General features: G+C 26.8%; 1 protein-coding gene across 1 annotated transcript in view; it reads right to left on the bottom strand.

Annotated features, from left to right (window-relative positions):
- LOC107444698 (uncharacterized) overlaps positions 1 to 14,531 on the bottom strand; it is a 77,848-nt gene extending 63,317 nt beyond the window's left edge. Inside the window, exons 1-2 of the mRNA XM_087159154.1 lie at positions 14,449 to 14,531; positions 14,277 to 14,294 (exon numbers count right to left, since the gene is read on the bottom strand). Coding sequence (XP_087015280.1) covers positions 14,277 to 14,294; positions 14,449 to 14,491 — 61 coding nt within the window. The 5' untranslated portion in view covers positions 14,492 to 14,531. The remainder of the gene's footprint in view (positions 1 to 14,276; positions 14,295 to 14,448) is intronic.
- Between the last annotated feature and the right edge of the window lie 275 nt (positions 14,532 to 14,806).

Here is a 14,806-nt window from a genome sequence, read left to right as displayed (position 1 = left end):
TTAGTTGTTGTTTCAATGCAATCAGAATGAAGCGCTTCACCTACTCTTCGTCTCACGTATTTTCTACCATCACTGCCAAAGAGCGATATTTTACTCTCATCACTCCAGATTACTTGCTTCCATTGATTTTCTGACCATTTAATGTGTTCTTTTGCCGACTTAACTCGTTTTTTGCGTTGCTTTTGATTTAAATAGGGTTTTTTTCCTTGGAATTCTAGCTTGTAGTCCAAAACCTGATAAGCTTCTTCTTATTGGTCTTGAACTTACTGCAATACCAGCTGCATTCATTTCACATCTAATGGCATCTGATGACATTTTTCTATCTTGAAGGCATAGCCATTTAATTTTTCTATCGGTAGTAGCACTTGTGCATTTTTCTCGACCAGATTTGGCATCCTGAATGCCAAAAAATACATCGAAACTGTCCTGAGACCAAAACTGATACCTTCCATCAGGGATCTCTTCCCCAACAACGAACCATTTATTTTTCAGCAGGATTCAGCTCCATGCCACACAGCAAAAGTACGTAAATCATGCTTTCTAAATAAAGGCATAGATATATTACCATGGCCAGGAAAAAGCCCTGATCTCAATCCAATTGAAATTTTTTGTCGACGTTTGAAAATTCTTGTACGAAAAAAACGTCCATCCAATAAAAGACAACTAAGTGAAGCTATAATTGATTCTTGGCACCATGTGATTACGAAAGATGAACTCCAAACACTCGTTCACTCGATGAAAAGGCGCTGTGAAGCTGTCTTAAAAATTAAGGGTTATCCTACTAACAATAAGTATTGATTGTGTAAGTATCACTTTAAAAAAATGCAAATCTTAGATAGATCTTACTATTAATTGCCTAACTTTTTTTGTAATACAGATATTGTAATATTGTATTTATTAATTAATTCTACTTTAAATTACCTTCAATTTGATATATAAACGTTTGTATTAAAGTGAAAATTAATATATTCTACAAGCACTCAAAGTTGAGAAGCATGAAACTTTCAAAAAGTGTCCACACTTTTGGCCACCACTGTATATATATATATTATATATTATATATATATATATATATATATATATTAGTAACAATACAAAGTAATGTTATAATGGAGTAACGATAGGTTTTTTTATCAACAAGTATTTACATACAAAGGAATATAGGGTCCTTAAAAAAATTAAAAATAGCTAGTAAAAGTAATAAAATAAGTCGTATTTTAATAAGTTTGGCCTTACCAACACGCTTAATATCTTTAAATTAATAAATCCAGTTACGAAACCTCTATAGCTTTCTTACTATGACCTTTCACTCCGTTAATGGTTTTTGTTTGATTTTGTGTCGCAATTTTAAGATGAACGCTGACAAAAAGGAATTCTTAATTTTTTTTACTTCAATGTGGAAACCACTTTTTCTATATTTTTGAGCACCCTATGAATCTTGCACATTCTACAAACTTAAATTTTTATCCGATATTGCCCTCCATATTATCCGAATCTACACACTCAGGAAACACTGTTTTAGTTGTGGAGAAGAATATAGTACCACAACTATGACAGGATGAAATAAATAAGGTTCCTTAAATCATATCAATTCGATATTACCAAGAAATGGAAACTTTTTAGTTTAATTTAATATAATTTGTTTCATATTATTTTCTCGATATTATATTATGTAGTGCTCAAAATAGGCAGCATGAGAATTTTAAAATTGCAAAATCATTTCCTGAGCCTCTATTCTTAGTACTTTTATATAGATTATTAACAACTGCAATCGATCAGAGACTTCCCCTATGTCTATTATAATTTACATAATAAACTCTTACATAAAATATTGATAGTTCAACAAATCTAACATAAGTTGTTACATAAGTTATTCTAACATAAGTTATAGCACTTACCATTTGAAGCAGAAAAATCTCCTGAAAGAATGAGTGACGTTATTTAACATGTAAATTAGTAAAAAAATAAGAGGTTAACTTATTATACCAAACATTAAAATACAATCTTAATAAAAACATTCCAATAATATTAAATAAATTTACTTTTTGAAACAAAACACTCTTATATATACTTATGAATTTCTATTGTAATTTTTAAATACAACCACAATTATGCAGCTAAATATTTTATAACAATCGTTTAGATGATTGCTTTACATCCATCAATAAAAAATTTCACAGATAAAAGTCTTTATAAGGATTAATTGTAATAAAGTAAATATTTTTCTAAACGGGATTACTTATAAATATTTATAACTAATTCAATTTCTATTTGTAAGTCACGTTTCTAAATCAAATAAAAAATTATTTCAAAAACTAATTTTTGCAAAAATAATTAAAGAAAAATAGAGTACAATAAAATTTTACATTAATCTTATGTTAAAACAAAAATAAAAATTAGAAGAACTATTAAATTCAAACTATTCTTACCATTAATCATATTAAAAGGAGTTATAGCTGCTGCAAGAAGAAAATCAAATAAGTTAAAAATAATCTGTTTCGGCATTACACATTCCACATTTTGCATTTTAAACTATAATTAGTATACAAATGTTAAATAATATATTTAAATTTTTTTTTGTCCCCTAGCGATTATAAGATACATTTTGTATTGCGTAACGTAGCTAAAATAGTAATTTTTAATTTTAGGACTCACACTACAATAAATTTTTGGAATGAGAAAGAAGGCTCAGCTCTGAAAGTCTTCTATTAAAAAATTCATTCTAAGACAAATAATACTTAATTAATTGCTGTAAACAGTACATATGATATGATGCTAATTCTATGTACATTCTAGAAAATTCATGAAAAAATATTCAAAAATACTTTGTTTGAAAGTTTACTCATCACAAAATTCAAGCAATTCTTAAAAAAAACAATAACCTGTAAAAGGTAGGTAACTAGCGAATTATCTTTAATATTATGGGTTATATATGGTAATAAATCGGTATAAAAGAAGCGAAATTTATCTTGAAATTATTTATAATTTTATTCTATTTTTTTTTCTTGCAAAGTATTTAAAATTTTGCATCGGGTTAGATGTTATTTCACACTTGTTTTTTCTTTAATCGACACCTTTAAATGATTACAGTCATGAATATAACTATTTAACAATTGCTTATTAACAAGATTTTAATCAGAACATTAAGTCTCGTGAAAGCTAACCCCAATTTATGTAAATTGTAAAAGTTAAGAATGGAATAATATCTATGCATTTTGCGATGAGTACGCTCGAAAAGTAAACACAAATTGTAAAAGTATTCTAAATGGTAAGTATTTCCTTTCCATGAGGAAATTAAATTTATGCTAAGATATTTAAAAAATGCGATTAAAAAATGATACTTACGTGGAAGCAAGGATTTAAGAATGTCTAATTTAAGCAAGAATAATAATAAAAGCAGTAATTTAAACCATTGTTCAAATCCAAGTTTTCAAAATGAATAATTAACTTTAACAAAAATTAATTTTTTTATAAATTTTATGCAAAAATGGCCAAATTTAAATCCGTTAAAAAAAAGTGTTTCTTTATTAAAAAAAATAATTCGTAATTTAAATATCGCCTACACGCATTTATTACAATATTTAAAATCAACCTTTCGAATCATTAAGATTAAGTGATAGAATGCGAAGACCGAAGACAATATTCGAGTTCCGAAGTGTTAATAAGATGGTACAGATTTCAAAAAGTTCCGAAAGTTCCGAAGAAATGTAGGGAAAAGGAGAAAAGCTGTTTCTTAAACAATGAATTTAATCTTAAATAAAATATTGTAATTTTTTTCATTTTTGTAACGGAAAATATTTCTAGCAATGTGCATAATCTGTATTTTTACGAACTGTTTCACCAAAATGAAGATTTATTTGAGATATTCATGACTAATATTAAAAAAAAACGATTAATACAGTTTAGGCAAAACAGTCAAACAAATAAAGTGAATTTGTTTCGTAAACTAAGGCAAAACCAATTGCGAATACTCAGATAATATTTAGAAATGAAAACACTATACTTTCGGATCTAACATCAGTTCTTCCTCAGTGTCTAAGCATTAAAAAATGTTTGATGTTTAAATATTGAGGGAGGATCTTGTTTATAGAGCAGTAACTATAGGATGTACAGTTTTGTACTTCATTTGTACTTTATTCACTTCAGACGAAATGGAACAAAGAATACCTTAATTTTCCTTTTGACTTGCTCCTCAAATTTTAGAAATTTATAATTGAATTTTAATATGAATTTTATTTTTTGCTATATAGTCAATTTTTCTTATAAAATGGTAGAATTATTTATAGTGTTAGGAAAAAGATTTATGTCGCATGGAAACTATAAATTAAATTATTTGTCCGAAAGTAGGCAGTTGAAAGGTTGGTTATATTTGAGCAAATTGAAGTATTACATATATATTTTACATATACATATTTACATATATATTTATGTAGTAAAAAATTTTTACGAAAAATATGTACATACCTTTCGCTGGGTTGAAGAAACCTGTTAAGATGATCATCTTAATTTAGCACCAATTACGATAGAAAACACTTACTTTGTATTTGTTGATTGATGTTAAGAGAAAACATGATGTAAAATATGCAAAGATTTTTTAAAAGAAAAGAAGAAAAAATCATTAAAATAAAATGTTTTTAAAATTATGTAAATATCTAACAGAAATTTTAAAAAAAAGTAAAAAAGTTGGATAATGAAATAAGTCAAAGAAATAATCTCGTCGTTCGACTCACACAAAAATATCTGCAAAAAAAGAGTGCTTCCTAATATTGTATTAATATAGTCAAAAGAAAATACATCAATGCAGTGGTGTGAGAAGCACCAAAAAACTTGAAACGATAGTAGAACAAATTTAACAAAATAAAACATAACAAAAAAAAAAAATACAAAATAAAATTTAGGAAAAATGCAGAAAAAATACAAATATAATTTATAAAGGGAATAGTGAATTCAAGTATTGATACTTACCCGTATCTTTAAAAAAAGTATTTAAAATATTTTTGTGAAAAGTTTGCCAGATTTCAAAATGTGAAAATACAAACGCAAATAGAGGATGATGGGATCATTTTATGTACGAAAGCGAGTTTGATTTTTTAGTTACCCTGTATTGAGAGGAAACTGGGTGTGTGTAAGTTAATATTATACAGGATATTTTAAAGTTTATAATAATTAAGGTAGAATTTTTTGTTAAAAATTTATATACAGAGGATTTTAGAGAAGTTATTAACGCCATTAGAAGTTTCTCAAATTTTTCATCTTCTTCCTTAATTTTTTAATTCATTTTTTTTTTAATTTACTTACTAAATATTAAAAGATTTTAAGCCCTGTATTCGTCCGAATTGCATTTGCACTCAATAAAAATATAATATAAGTTAACAAATAATTTTTGATAAATTTATTAATAATTATAACATACAATTATCTCAATGATTTTTACATAGTTAAGTTATTTGTTTAGTTAGATATCCATTAATTTTTATAAATTTTTTGAAGAATTCTACTATTGATTTTTTCGATAATAAAACATTACTACAAATTCCTTAAATTCAAGTTATTTGATTAGAAATGATATACGATACTTAAATAAATGTTCTTAGAGACATTTTAATTCCATGTAATTAGCATATTTATATAAAATTTAAAATCATTTTCTTTATTGTATAAATTTAATATAAATATAGAAAGGATAAAAAGTTTTATTCACTGCGCGTAAGCTGCAAATGCTGCAAATATATATATATATATATATATATATATATATATATATACATATATATATATATATATATATATATATATATATATATATATATATATATATATATATATATATATATATATATATATATATATATATATATATATATATATATATATATATATATATATATATATATATATATATATATATATATATATATATATATATATATATATATATATATATATATATATATATATATGTGTGTGTGTGTGTGTGTGTGTGTGTGTTACGGCCAATGTCCGGCCATTTCGCACTTTGGCCATATCTCTCGGCCCAGTGCGACGATCAGTGAAAATTCCACTTTAACCGGCCATTTCGCGAAGTGGTCACGACGTTCCGACCAAAACACGATGTGCTCATTTAAGAATGCCCGTTAGGCGACGCATCTGCAATTCCGGCTTGAATGTGCCATGTGGTGACATTTGTCTGCTGCTTCTCGATTCTTCCACAGCATTATAAAGGAAAATAGGTAAATTTTTATGTCGACCATTTTAATACTTTTTTAACATCTTTCCTATTTCCAATAACTTTTACTTTACAGGAAAAAAAAATTGGTGATATGTTTTTTTCACATACCGGGTGGTACGGTGGAACCACAATTTTTTAATATTTGTTTTATTAAAAATGTTAATTTGCTAATATTGCGCCTTTTGATTCCTTTTTTAACTTAAAAATATAAATCATCTAATTTAAAAATATAAAAAAGCAAGTTTTTAAAATAAAATTTAAAAAATTTAATTAAAACTCAAATGGGCACATCCCAACACAGTTAGCTGCGGGTACCGCAGCTAGTAATTTTTAAAGAATGAAGTTATGCTTATACAGAGCAAATGATACATGCCAATGATTTTTTCTTCCAACTTTGGCTGATCCTCCCATGCCACTTCGTGATCTGGCCGGCCAATTCCCGAAATCAAGAACAGAATGGACATTGGCTAGGCATCCATTGCCACTTCGTGATCTGGCCGGCCAATTCTAGAAATCAAGAAAAAATTGGAAATTGGCCAGCCAACTTACAGCGTTATTAGCCATTTCGCGATTTGGTCGGACAATTCGCGAAGTGGCCGAACTTGGGATTTGGCCGTAACATATATATATATATACATATATATATATATATATATATATATATATATATATATATATATATATATATATATATATATGACCGATATTTTAAACTTCAATACAAAAGTCCTACAGAATTAAAATTACATTAAAAACTTACATTAAAAAACTTAATATTTACCCTGTGGATGAGCTTCGTAATACCCTGAAAATAAGTACTTTTTATAAATTGTAATAGTCAAAAATAGGAAAATTAGTTTCTCTTATATTCTAAATAAATACTATAATAAGACTTCAAATAGCACTTCTTATATCATAAAATTTTAAAATGAAAGACGCAAACTATCAAGTGTATTTCGTTAGCATTTTATCTTTTATCTAAAACACTGTCATTTCACTCACAAAGTTATTTTATTTTAAAAAAAATTAGAATATACTTAATGTATTACGATTTTAATTTTTGCTTTTTGTATTTCATTTTAAGTTTCTTGGGCATGGAATAAAGCTGCTAACATGCATTCATTTTTAAAACTAAATAAATTTTTTGGAATTTAAATTAAAACGAAATCCACTATAAAACTTCCAACAAAAGTTCCTCATTTGTCAATTGTTTTTAATTGTCATTAATCTATTTCTTTTCCCGTAATTTTTATGGAATACTTCAAAGAGGAAAATATTTGAAGCATTTGAAATATCATATGAAAACAACATATTAAGATTTTTCTTGAATTAAGTCTATCCAAATTTCACCATATCTAATAATTAGCAAAAATATCGCTGAAATAAACTATTTTAAATGCATAAAAGATTTCTATATTTCAATTGTTTAGTTAAATTTGGGTACTTGAAACTAATCATATAGTTGTGCCAAACCACGTTTGTTTACATCAACAGTTACAACTCTAAGGCTAGGATTTTTCAACAATCTGAAAAAAATTATTGTATCCGCTTTAATTGAATACCTGTAAGTGACATCATGCGAGTGTCATCGAACCTAAAGGACTTATCCTCTTGTGACATCGAGTTTAAGTTCACGCGTGTATATCATGTAGGATGCAAAATTCTTGAACTCTGTACTGTTTAATTTTATGAAAAAAACATTAGTCTGTCTAATTTTTTTGCAAACTATACATTTCAGCCTGGTTTATAAGAGAATAATCATAAGGTGAATATGTAAAAGTGGATCTTATCGCTATCTCTGTAATTAAATGAAATAGCTCAGGTAATCAGACAAATAATTAATATTCCGTCTGAATGAAAGCGTCAAACTTAAATTAAATCCAATGCACACTTTCTCATATCGTTAAAAATTCACTTAAAATTAGGCAGGTAGGAATTTTATTACGTCACTCTAGGACTGCTCAATGGGCTACTCGCGACGGTCTGGGATACATCCCTGATATTAGTCCTAAGGAATTTAATACAGCGAACTAAGCCTATGGATCCATACGCCAAATGTAAGAGGCCTCATCGCCTTGACAGAACCCAGCACAGTCCGAGGACCAAGAAGTACGCAGACACCAGGCAAAGATGATAATAATCCTAAGACATCCCCTCATAATCTCTATAATCAGCAGAAAAGATTGCTCCTTCGCCTTAATAGCCCAATAACCTTCGCGCGCAGTGACCTAGTACTTTAAAGTAGAAAAATTTAACTAGGGCCGATACCGCACACGTAGGCTGATCCAAGTGTGCTCTACCTGCTTACTGACCACAGCCAGTGATGCTTGACTTAGGTGTTTTACTGGAAACAATGTCGTCACGATAAGACCACTGCGGGATAACTTACTTCGTCTGACATTCATTTCTTTGAATGTAAACTTAAGCACTATTGACTGCCATATACCGTACGATTAAGTAAAAGACACTTACCGCCATGTCCATCTGGGTAAAATGTTTCTGAAAAGCAATAAAAAAGTATAAAAAAATAGAGTGCACATGGAATATCTGAAGTTTATAGGTTACCCGAAGTTTAAACATTTTAAAATATATATTCGCAAAAATATAAGTATAAAGGAATAATAATGAATTATGGATATATTGAGTAAATGTTAATGATTTTATGATGATTTTAAAATGTTTTATTATTATTATAAAAATAAAATTTATGGAAAGTTTAAGAAAATTCTTCATCGTGAAATGATAGCTTGCTTCTGAACTTCCATAAACCAATTTCTCATAATATAGCTGATTATCGATTATTTTATTTCAAAATTAATATTAGAGTTTCTGCTTGCAAATAATATTACATAAAAAAATTTCATTGTTTCAGCATCAAATAATATTTAATTTCTACTGTTTATATATCAAACTAATCGAGACAAATAACAGAATACAATGCTACAAAAAGAGAATAATTCATGCAGAAACTAAACTTATTAATAAATTATTTATTATTTTTCAAGCACATTCAATCACAATAATAATAAGTAGTCTTCCAAAAATATATTTTGAGCAGTTTTTAAGTCAAAAACTGAATTTTTTTTTCTTCGTTTGTTTAATATTTTTAAAATTTATTTTTTACAGAAGAATTATAAAGATTTATATTACAAAGAATAATACCGAATAAACATACATATGCGAAAAATAAAATTTCTCTCTTAACTGCTATCTATAATTTGAAGTTGCCTAGAAAAAAAATTCCCAACCTCTCCTTAAAATTATATTTTTTGAAATGATAAGCTATTTCTTAGAAATTGTAAATTTCTACCATATTTTAAGACTACTAGATTATTTCACAACGAGGAATACAGTATGGTTGTCAAAAAAATTTTGGAAAATAGGGCACAGTCTTTAACAGTTTGAAAAAAATATGTATACTTACGATGGAAATGAAAAACTAAATTCAAATTTTGAATATTATATATTAATAATATTAGTAGTTATAAAGTAATAATAATAATAAAAAGGTTAATGATATCGAAAATATTGATATTAATATTGAATAACTATGGCTTTAAATAGATGTATTATTATATTATCAATAATATGACATTTAAAAAAAATATACGGATACTTATAAATCATTTATTGTTTAAACTAATGGATTTCTTTGTTAGGGTCGAGGTGATAAAGTTAGAGACATAATGCTATTTGAAAAACATTTCGAGCTAATTTTACCTTGAGGTGCTGGTGGAACTAAATGGTTGATCCTAAGTCCTAAAAAACAAAAACTTGTACGTATACTCGAAGAATATATTTTAAAATCATTAGAAAATAAATTATTAAATTAAAATAGTTCCATAGATTGAAAAATTTCTTCGTTTCGTTTTGATGGTTAAGAAAATAAGTTCTTGCTATTATTTTGTCAGTTATATAAATAGATCAATAAGTTTTTCAACCATTCCTTAGTAAAAACAAATCTTGTTACCTGGCGATTGAAATGGGTTATTGCCTAAAAATAAGATCAGAAACACTTCACAATAAATAATAATTTATTCTATTTCTTTCTAATTAAACTAATTTATGTCAATTCTATAAAATAATGTATGCTTATTTTTTCAAAAATTAAGCAAACTTATACCTGGAGGAAACGGATTAAAACCTATAAAAAAGATAATAATTATTTTTATATATTTTACATTATTATTTCTATAGAAAATCTAAATTTATTTTTACAAAAATTAAGCAAACTGATACCTGGAGGAAACGGATTAAAACCTGAAAAAAAGATTATAAATATTTTTTATATTTTTTATATTATCATTTCTATAGAAAATGTAAATGTATTTTTACAAAAAATAAGGAAATATTTACCTGGAGGAAACGGATTAAATTGCCCTATAAACAAGAATAAACATTGTTATATTTTTTTTAATTAAAAAGTCTTAATAAAGTAGTTAATAATAATTATTAGACTTTCCTTTTATTTATAAGTGTAACAACTGTACTACGTATTAAAATATCTTCATAATTTTACACTATTTAAGTATAATCATATTGTGAATAAATACTAAAGAGTGTTCTTGCATTTCGTTATAGCACGGAGAATATCTTTAAAACGCAATTTTTCTTAAAAACAATTGAATATCTAAATTATTATGCAAACTGGAATATAGATAAATTAAATAAATGCTAGAATAATCCTATTTAGACTTCAGTTTTATTTAGCGGTTCATGTACTAAGAGGTTGGTTGATACTTCAATGGGTGGGTCAAGCTACTACTTAATAAAAATCACTCTGGATCCATGCGAATAACTTAATGGAAATATGTTCAAAATAGTAATTTTAAAATAATTGAAATTTTTAGGAGAAAGGTTCTACTTTAAACTCTTTCAAGGTTATGATATTTGTTTATTTTGCATAAACATGCAATTTTTTAAATTTTATTATATGAAGGTACTAAATTACATTCTTTTGTAGTGTGTTGAGTTTCTTAGAAAATAAAAATTTTTGTGCAGTGGTTTTGGACAGAATGGAGATAATTTGTTTGATATAAAACATTTTTAAGTGCCAGTTTCCCCTCCGATATTTTAATTCATTTTTTAAAAATTACTAATTTTATTTTTTCATTTTTCAGCCGTTGTTGCACAGCTGCGTCCCGATTCTAAGTAAATAACTGTCACTTATCAACTTCGGAACCTACTAATTTTGAACCCAAACCGAAAGACAAAGTAACCTTCTAGATCAATCATTGAAAAAACTAACCTTCGTGGAAGAGTATGTGAGGGTACCAACTCGCATTTGCCTTAATTGGAGAGAAAAATCGCGATACTTCCCTGTTTCAAGGGAATACCAACCAATATTCCGTCTAACACTGAGGATGTTTTAAATCAGCCCTGTAGTAAGTGCAAGCCGATAGCAGGTTTCATATCAACTAGCCAAAGCCGGGTATCGAACATGGACGAACGCCATGTCTCTTGAGCCACCATAACTCAATATTACTTATGTAAAATCCTTAATCATTTCTCTAAAAAGGAAATAAACTGCTATCTCATTTGAAGAATTATAACATAATTTATAATGGATTAATTGCTTTTCGTTTAACATAGCCTTTCATCATCCTGATTTTAGCACCAGTAACAGCAGAGAACATCTGAAGAAATATTTAAACTTGAATGAAATTACCAGAAGTTATTATTATTTGGATTACACAAAAATAGAATTGAACCAATATAAATGTTTCAATATCTAGTTTTACATTATGTTTATGAAAACATTTTACGACTCAATTTTTTTTCAATTGAGTCTGTACTCAATACTTTTCATATTTAGTAAAGTTTCTGGTGCCAATGTTTACATTATGTATTCCTTATGCACACATTAAACTTAAGATGTTGAGTAAAAATGATCAATATCTGATTAAGATGTGGAGTAGAAATGATAACATCTACAATCAAGTATACACAAGCACCAGTTAATATCTCTATTTTTATTGAAAGATTATAATTTATTTATATTTATTTGAAGATATGTATGCTCACCCGTAATAAATATTACCTTTTAAGGCTAATGTATTTATTTTTTCTCAAGATTTAAAATTCAGTTATTAGCATTAAAAAAGTTTAAATAACGCTGTGCTATTAATCAAAAATTAATTAAATTATTTTTCTTCATAGTACTCATGAGAATTTTTAAAAATTTGCACTGACTTTTTTTTTTAGTTTCAATAAATTTAATATTAAATATTAAAATTTATGTTCTGTGAATATTTTCTGAAAAAGCAAGGCTAAATTTGCTGAAAACTTTTAAATTCTGTTAAAGCAAAATTAGCTATTATTTTGCTTTATATATTAATAATTATTAATAATTTCAAAGCAAGTATGAATTTTGATATAATTCCCATAATACACATTATAAGCTTTCATGTGACTAATATTATTTCTTAGCAACTGATATAGAAATAAAATTGTTTTTAAAATCATTTTTAACATTTTCATTTTCATCATCAATTCAATTGTTTGAAATTTAGGTCGTTACATTAACAAATTAAAACAGAATGAAAAAAACAATAAAACAGAATTCACATTCTATATTCTCACATTCATACATTCATAAATTTAAATTATAACAACCATAAGAATTGAGCATTGACTCAAAAACTCATGAAAACAGTTTTATAGTCTGTATACATCGGATCAGAATGGAAATCAATAAAAAAGGATATTTCTTACCAAAAAATTGAGGTATGGCTAAAAGCATATGAAATTAACTATTCTACAAAGTAAGTAGTTTCATGATAACAATAAAATACAGATTCAAATGATGAAAATCAAAATTAATTAAGAGGACCGGAATAGCCTGGTTGGTTGCGCACTGGGCCCATATCTATGAGGTCGTAAGTTCAATTCCCACTGTTCGAAGATTCTCCGTGTAGTAAATGGTGAGTGGTGGGCATTAAATCTGTCGGGTCACAAAGTCCTCCCACAACAAATTATAGCTCATTAAGTACTGAATTGGAGGTTTATCGTTCTCTAGTACAGGTCAAAATTACGATCTATTAATATATAAATGGATCAACCCTATAAACGGGTTGATGGTCAAATGTATGACGCATTCTCAACCGTAGATAGCGCCACTGAAGAATATAAAACGCTCCCTCTGCCTTATATTTGCTTGGTTTCACCAAGCAGGTTTTCTGATATTGGCAAGTGGCAACAACAACAATAATATTAAGAGGCTCAGTTAAAAAACTTCCGGGATTTTTCGCTAATTCGACACTTTAAAAAATTGAATTTTGGATAATAAACATATAATTAATATAATTTAATGAAGAACATCTTGTTATTATGTTAACCGTAAAAAATTAACGATTAGTTTTATTGGAGTTTGGAAGGAAATCAATTGTTCTAAAAAAATAATTAAACGAAGGAATTAAGGAAATGTGACAGACTAAGAAGTAATTTTACTTGTCAAAAATTTATGACGATAATTTTATATAGTATAACAGTTCAAGAAGCAAAAGATTTTTATCTCAATTGAGATAATTATATTTTCGGAAAAAAATCTATATAAAATTTGTGACTTATACTTTTAGTTTTATGTGTCCATTTTTTGTAACTTTTGGCATCCAGTCAAGTACGAGCTTATAAAAGAATGATCTCGACAGAAAAACCATGTTTCGACCACAATCGATAAATAATCATTATTTAAAACAAAAAAAGTGAAACAATTTCACGAGAAAAACTCTTAATATTAAAATAATTTTCGAACAAATTGGAATTTCAAAAAAAAAAAACTCCCGATAAGTTAATTTTTGAAAATAACTCTTTCAACACTTGAGTTCCATTAAATACATCACATCAAAACTGCGATCCCTATTTAATTTTGAAAATCTTTATTAAATTTTGATATGAATTCAAGAAATTTAATTTTTCTGAGTAAAGATTACAAAGACTCATGTATAATATAAGAAAGTATCTTTAAATAATATCGTAATTTTTATTTTAGTTTTTTAAAGTTTGAGTCTCATACATAAAAATTTTGTAACAGTTGTTTTCAACTTACGTATTGGAAATACTCCAACTGTAAAATATAAAAATTAGATTAAATCACAAGAGAGTTAATTGAAACATTTTTATTATTATTTCTAGAAAAAAATTGTATCATTTTCATTAGGTAATGATTACAACCTATGATATAAGCTATCACTATTTCATTGTTTTTAAAAAAGTATTACCTCCCAAGATGCTACATGCTAGAATAAGCTGATATAATGACATTGCTCCAAACAGAAAACACAGGAAACGCAGCTATCCAATGCAGCTTCCACCTAAACACTAAAAAAGGGAAATTATTTTCGGGACATCATTAAATACATACCTGAAAATTTCAGAGGGTGTAATTGTTTGCTTTGTTGATTGCTTTGGTGATAGCATCTTTAATTTACTTCTCTTCATTGCGTAAGAATAAAAACAAAAGCAAATAGTGATTGATGTACATTTTCTAATTGTTTTTATTTTGTCTCCAGCTCCAGAATTGAAAAAAAATATATATTAAGTAATATATTTACGGTAGTTTTTTAGCTGTATGTGATA

The sequence above is a fragment of the Parasteatoda tepidariorum genome, chromosome 3 (assembly GCF_982258835.1).
Source record: "Parasteatoda tepidariorum strain Cologne lab strain chromosome 3, Ptep-v5.0, whole genome shotgun sequence".
Taxonomy (NCBI): Eukaryota; Metazoa; Arthropoda; class Arachnida; order Araneae; family Theridiidae; genus Parasteatoda; species Parasteatoda tepidariorum.
This window is presented reverse-complemented; position numbering and strand designations above follow the sequence as displayed.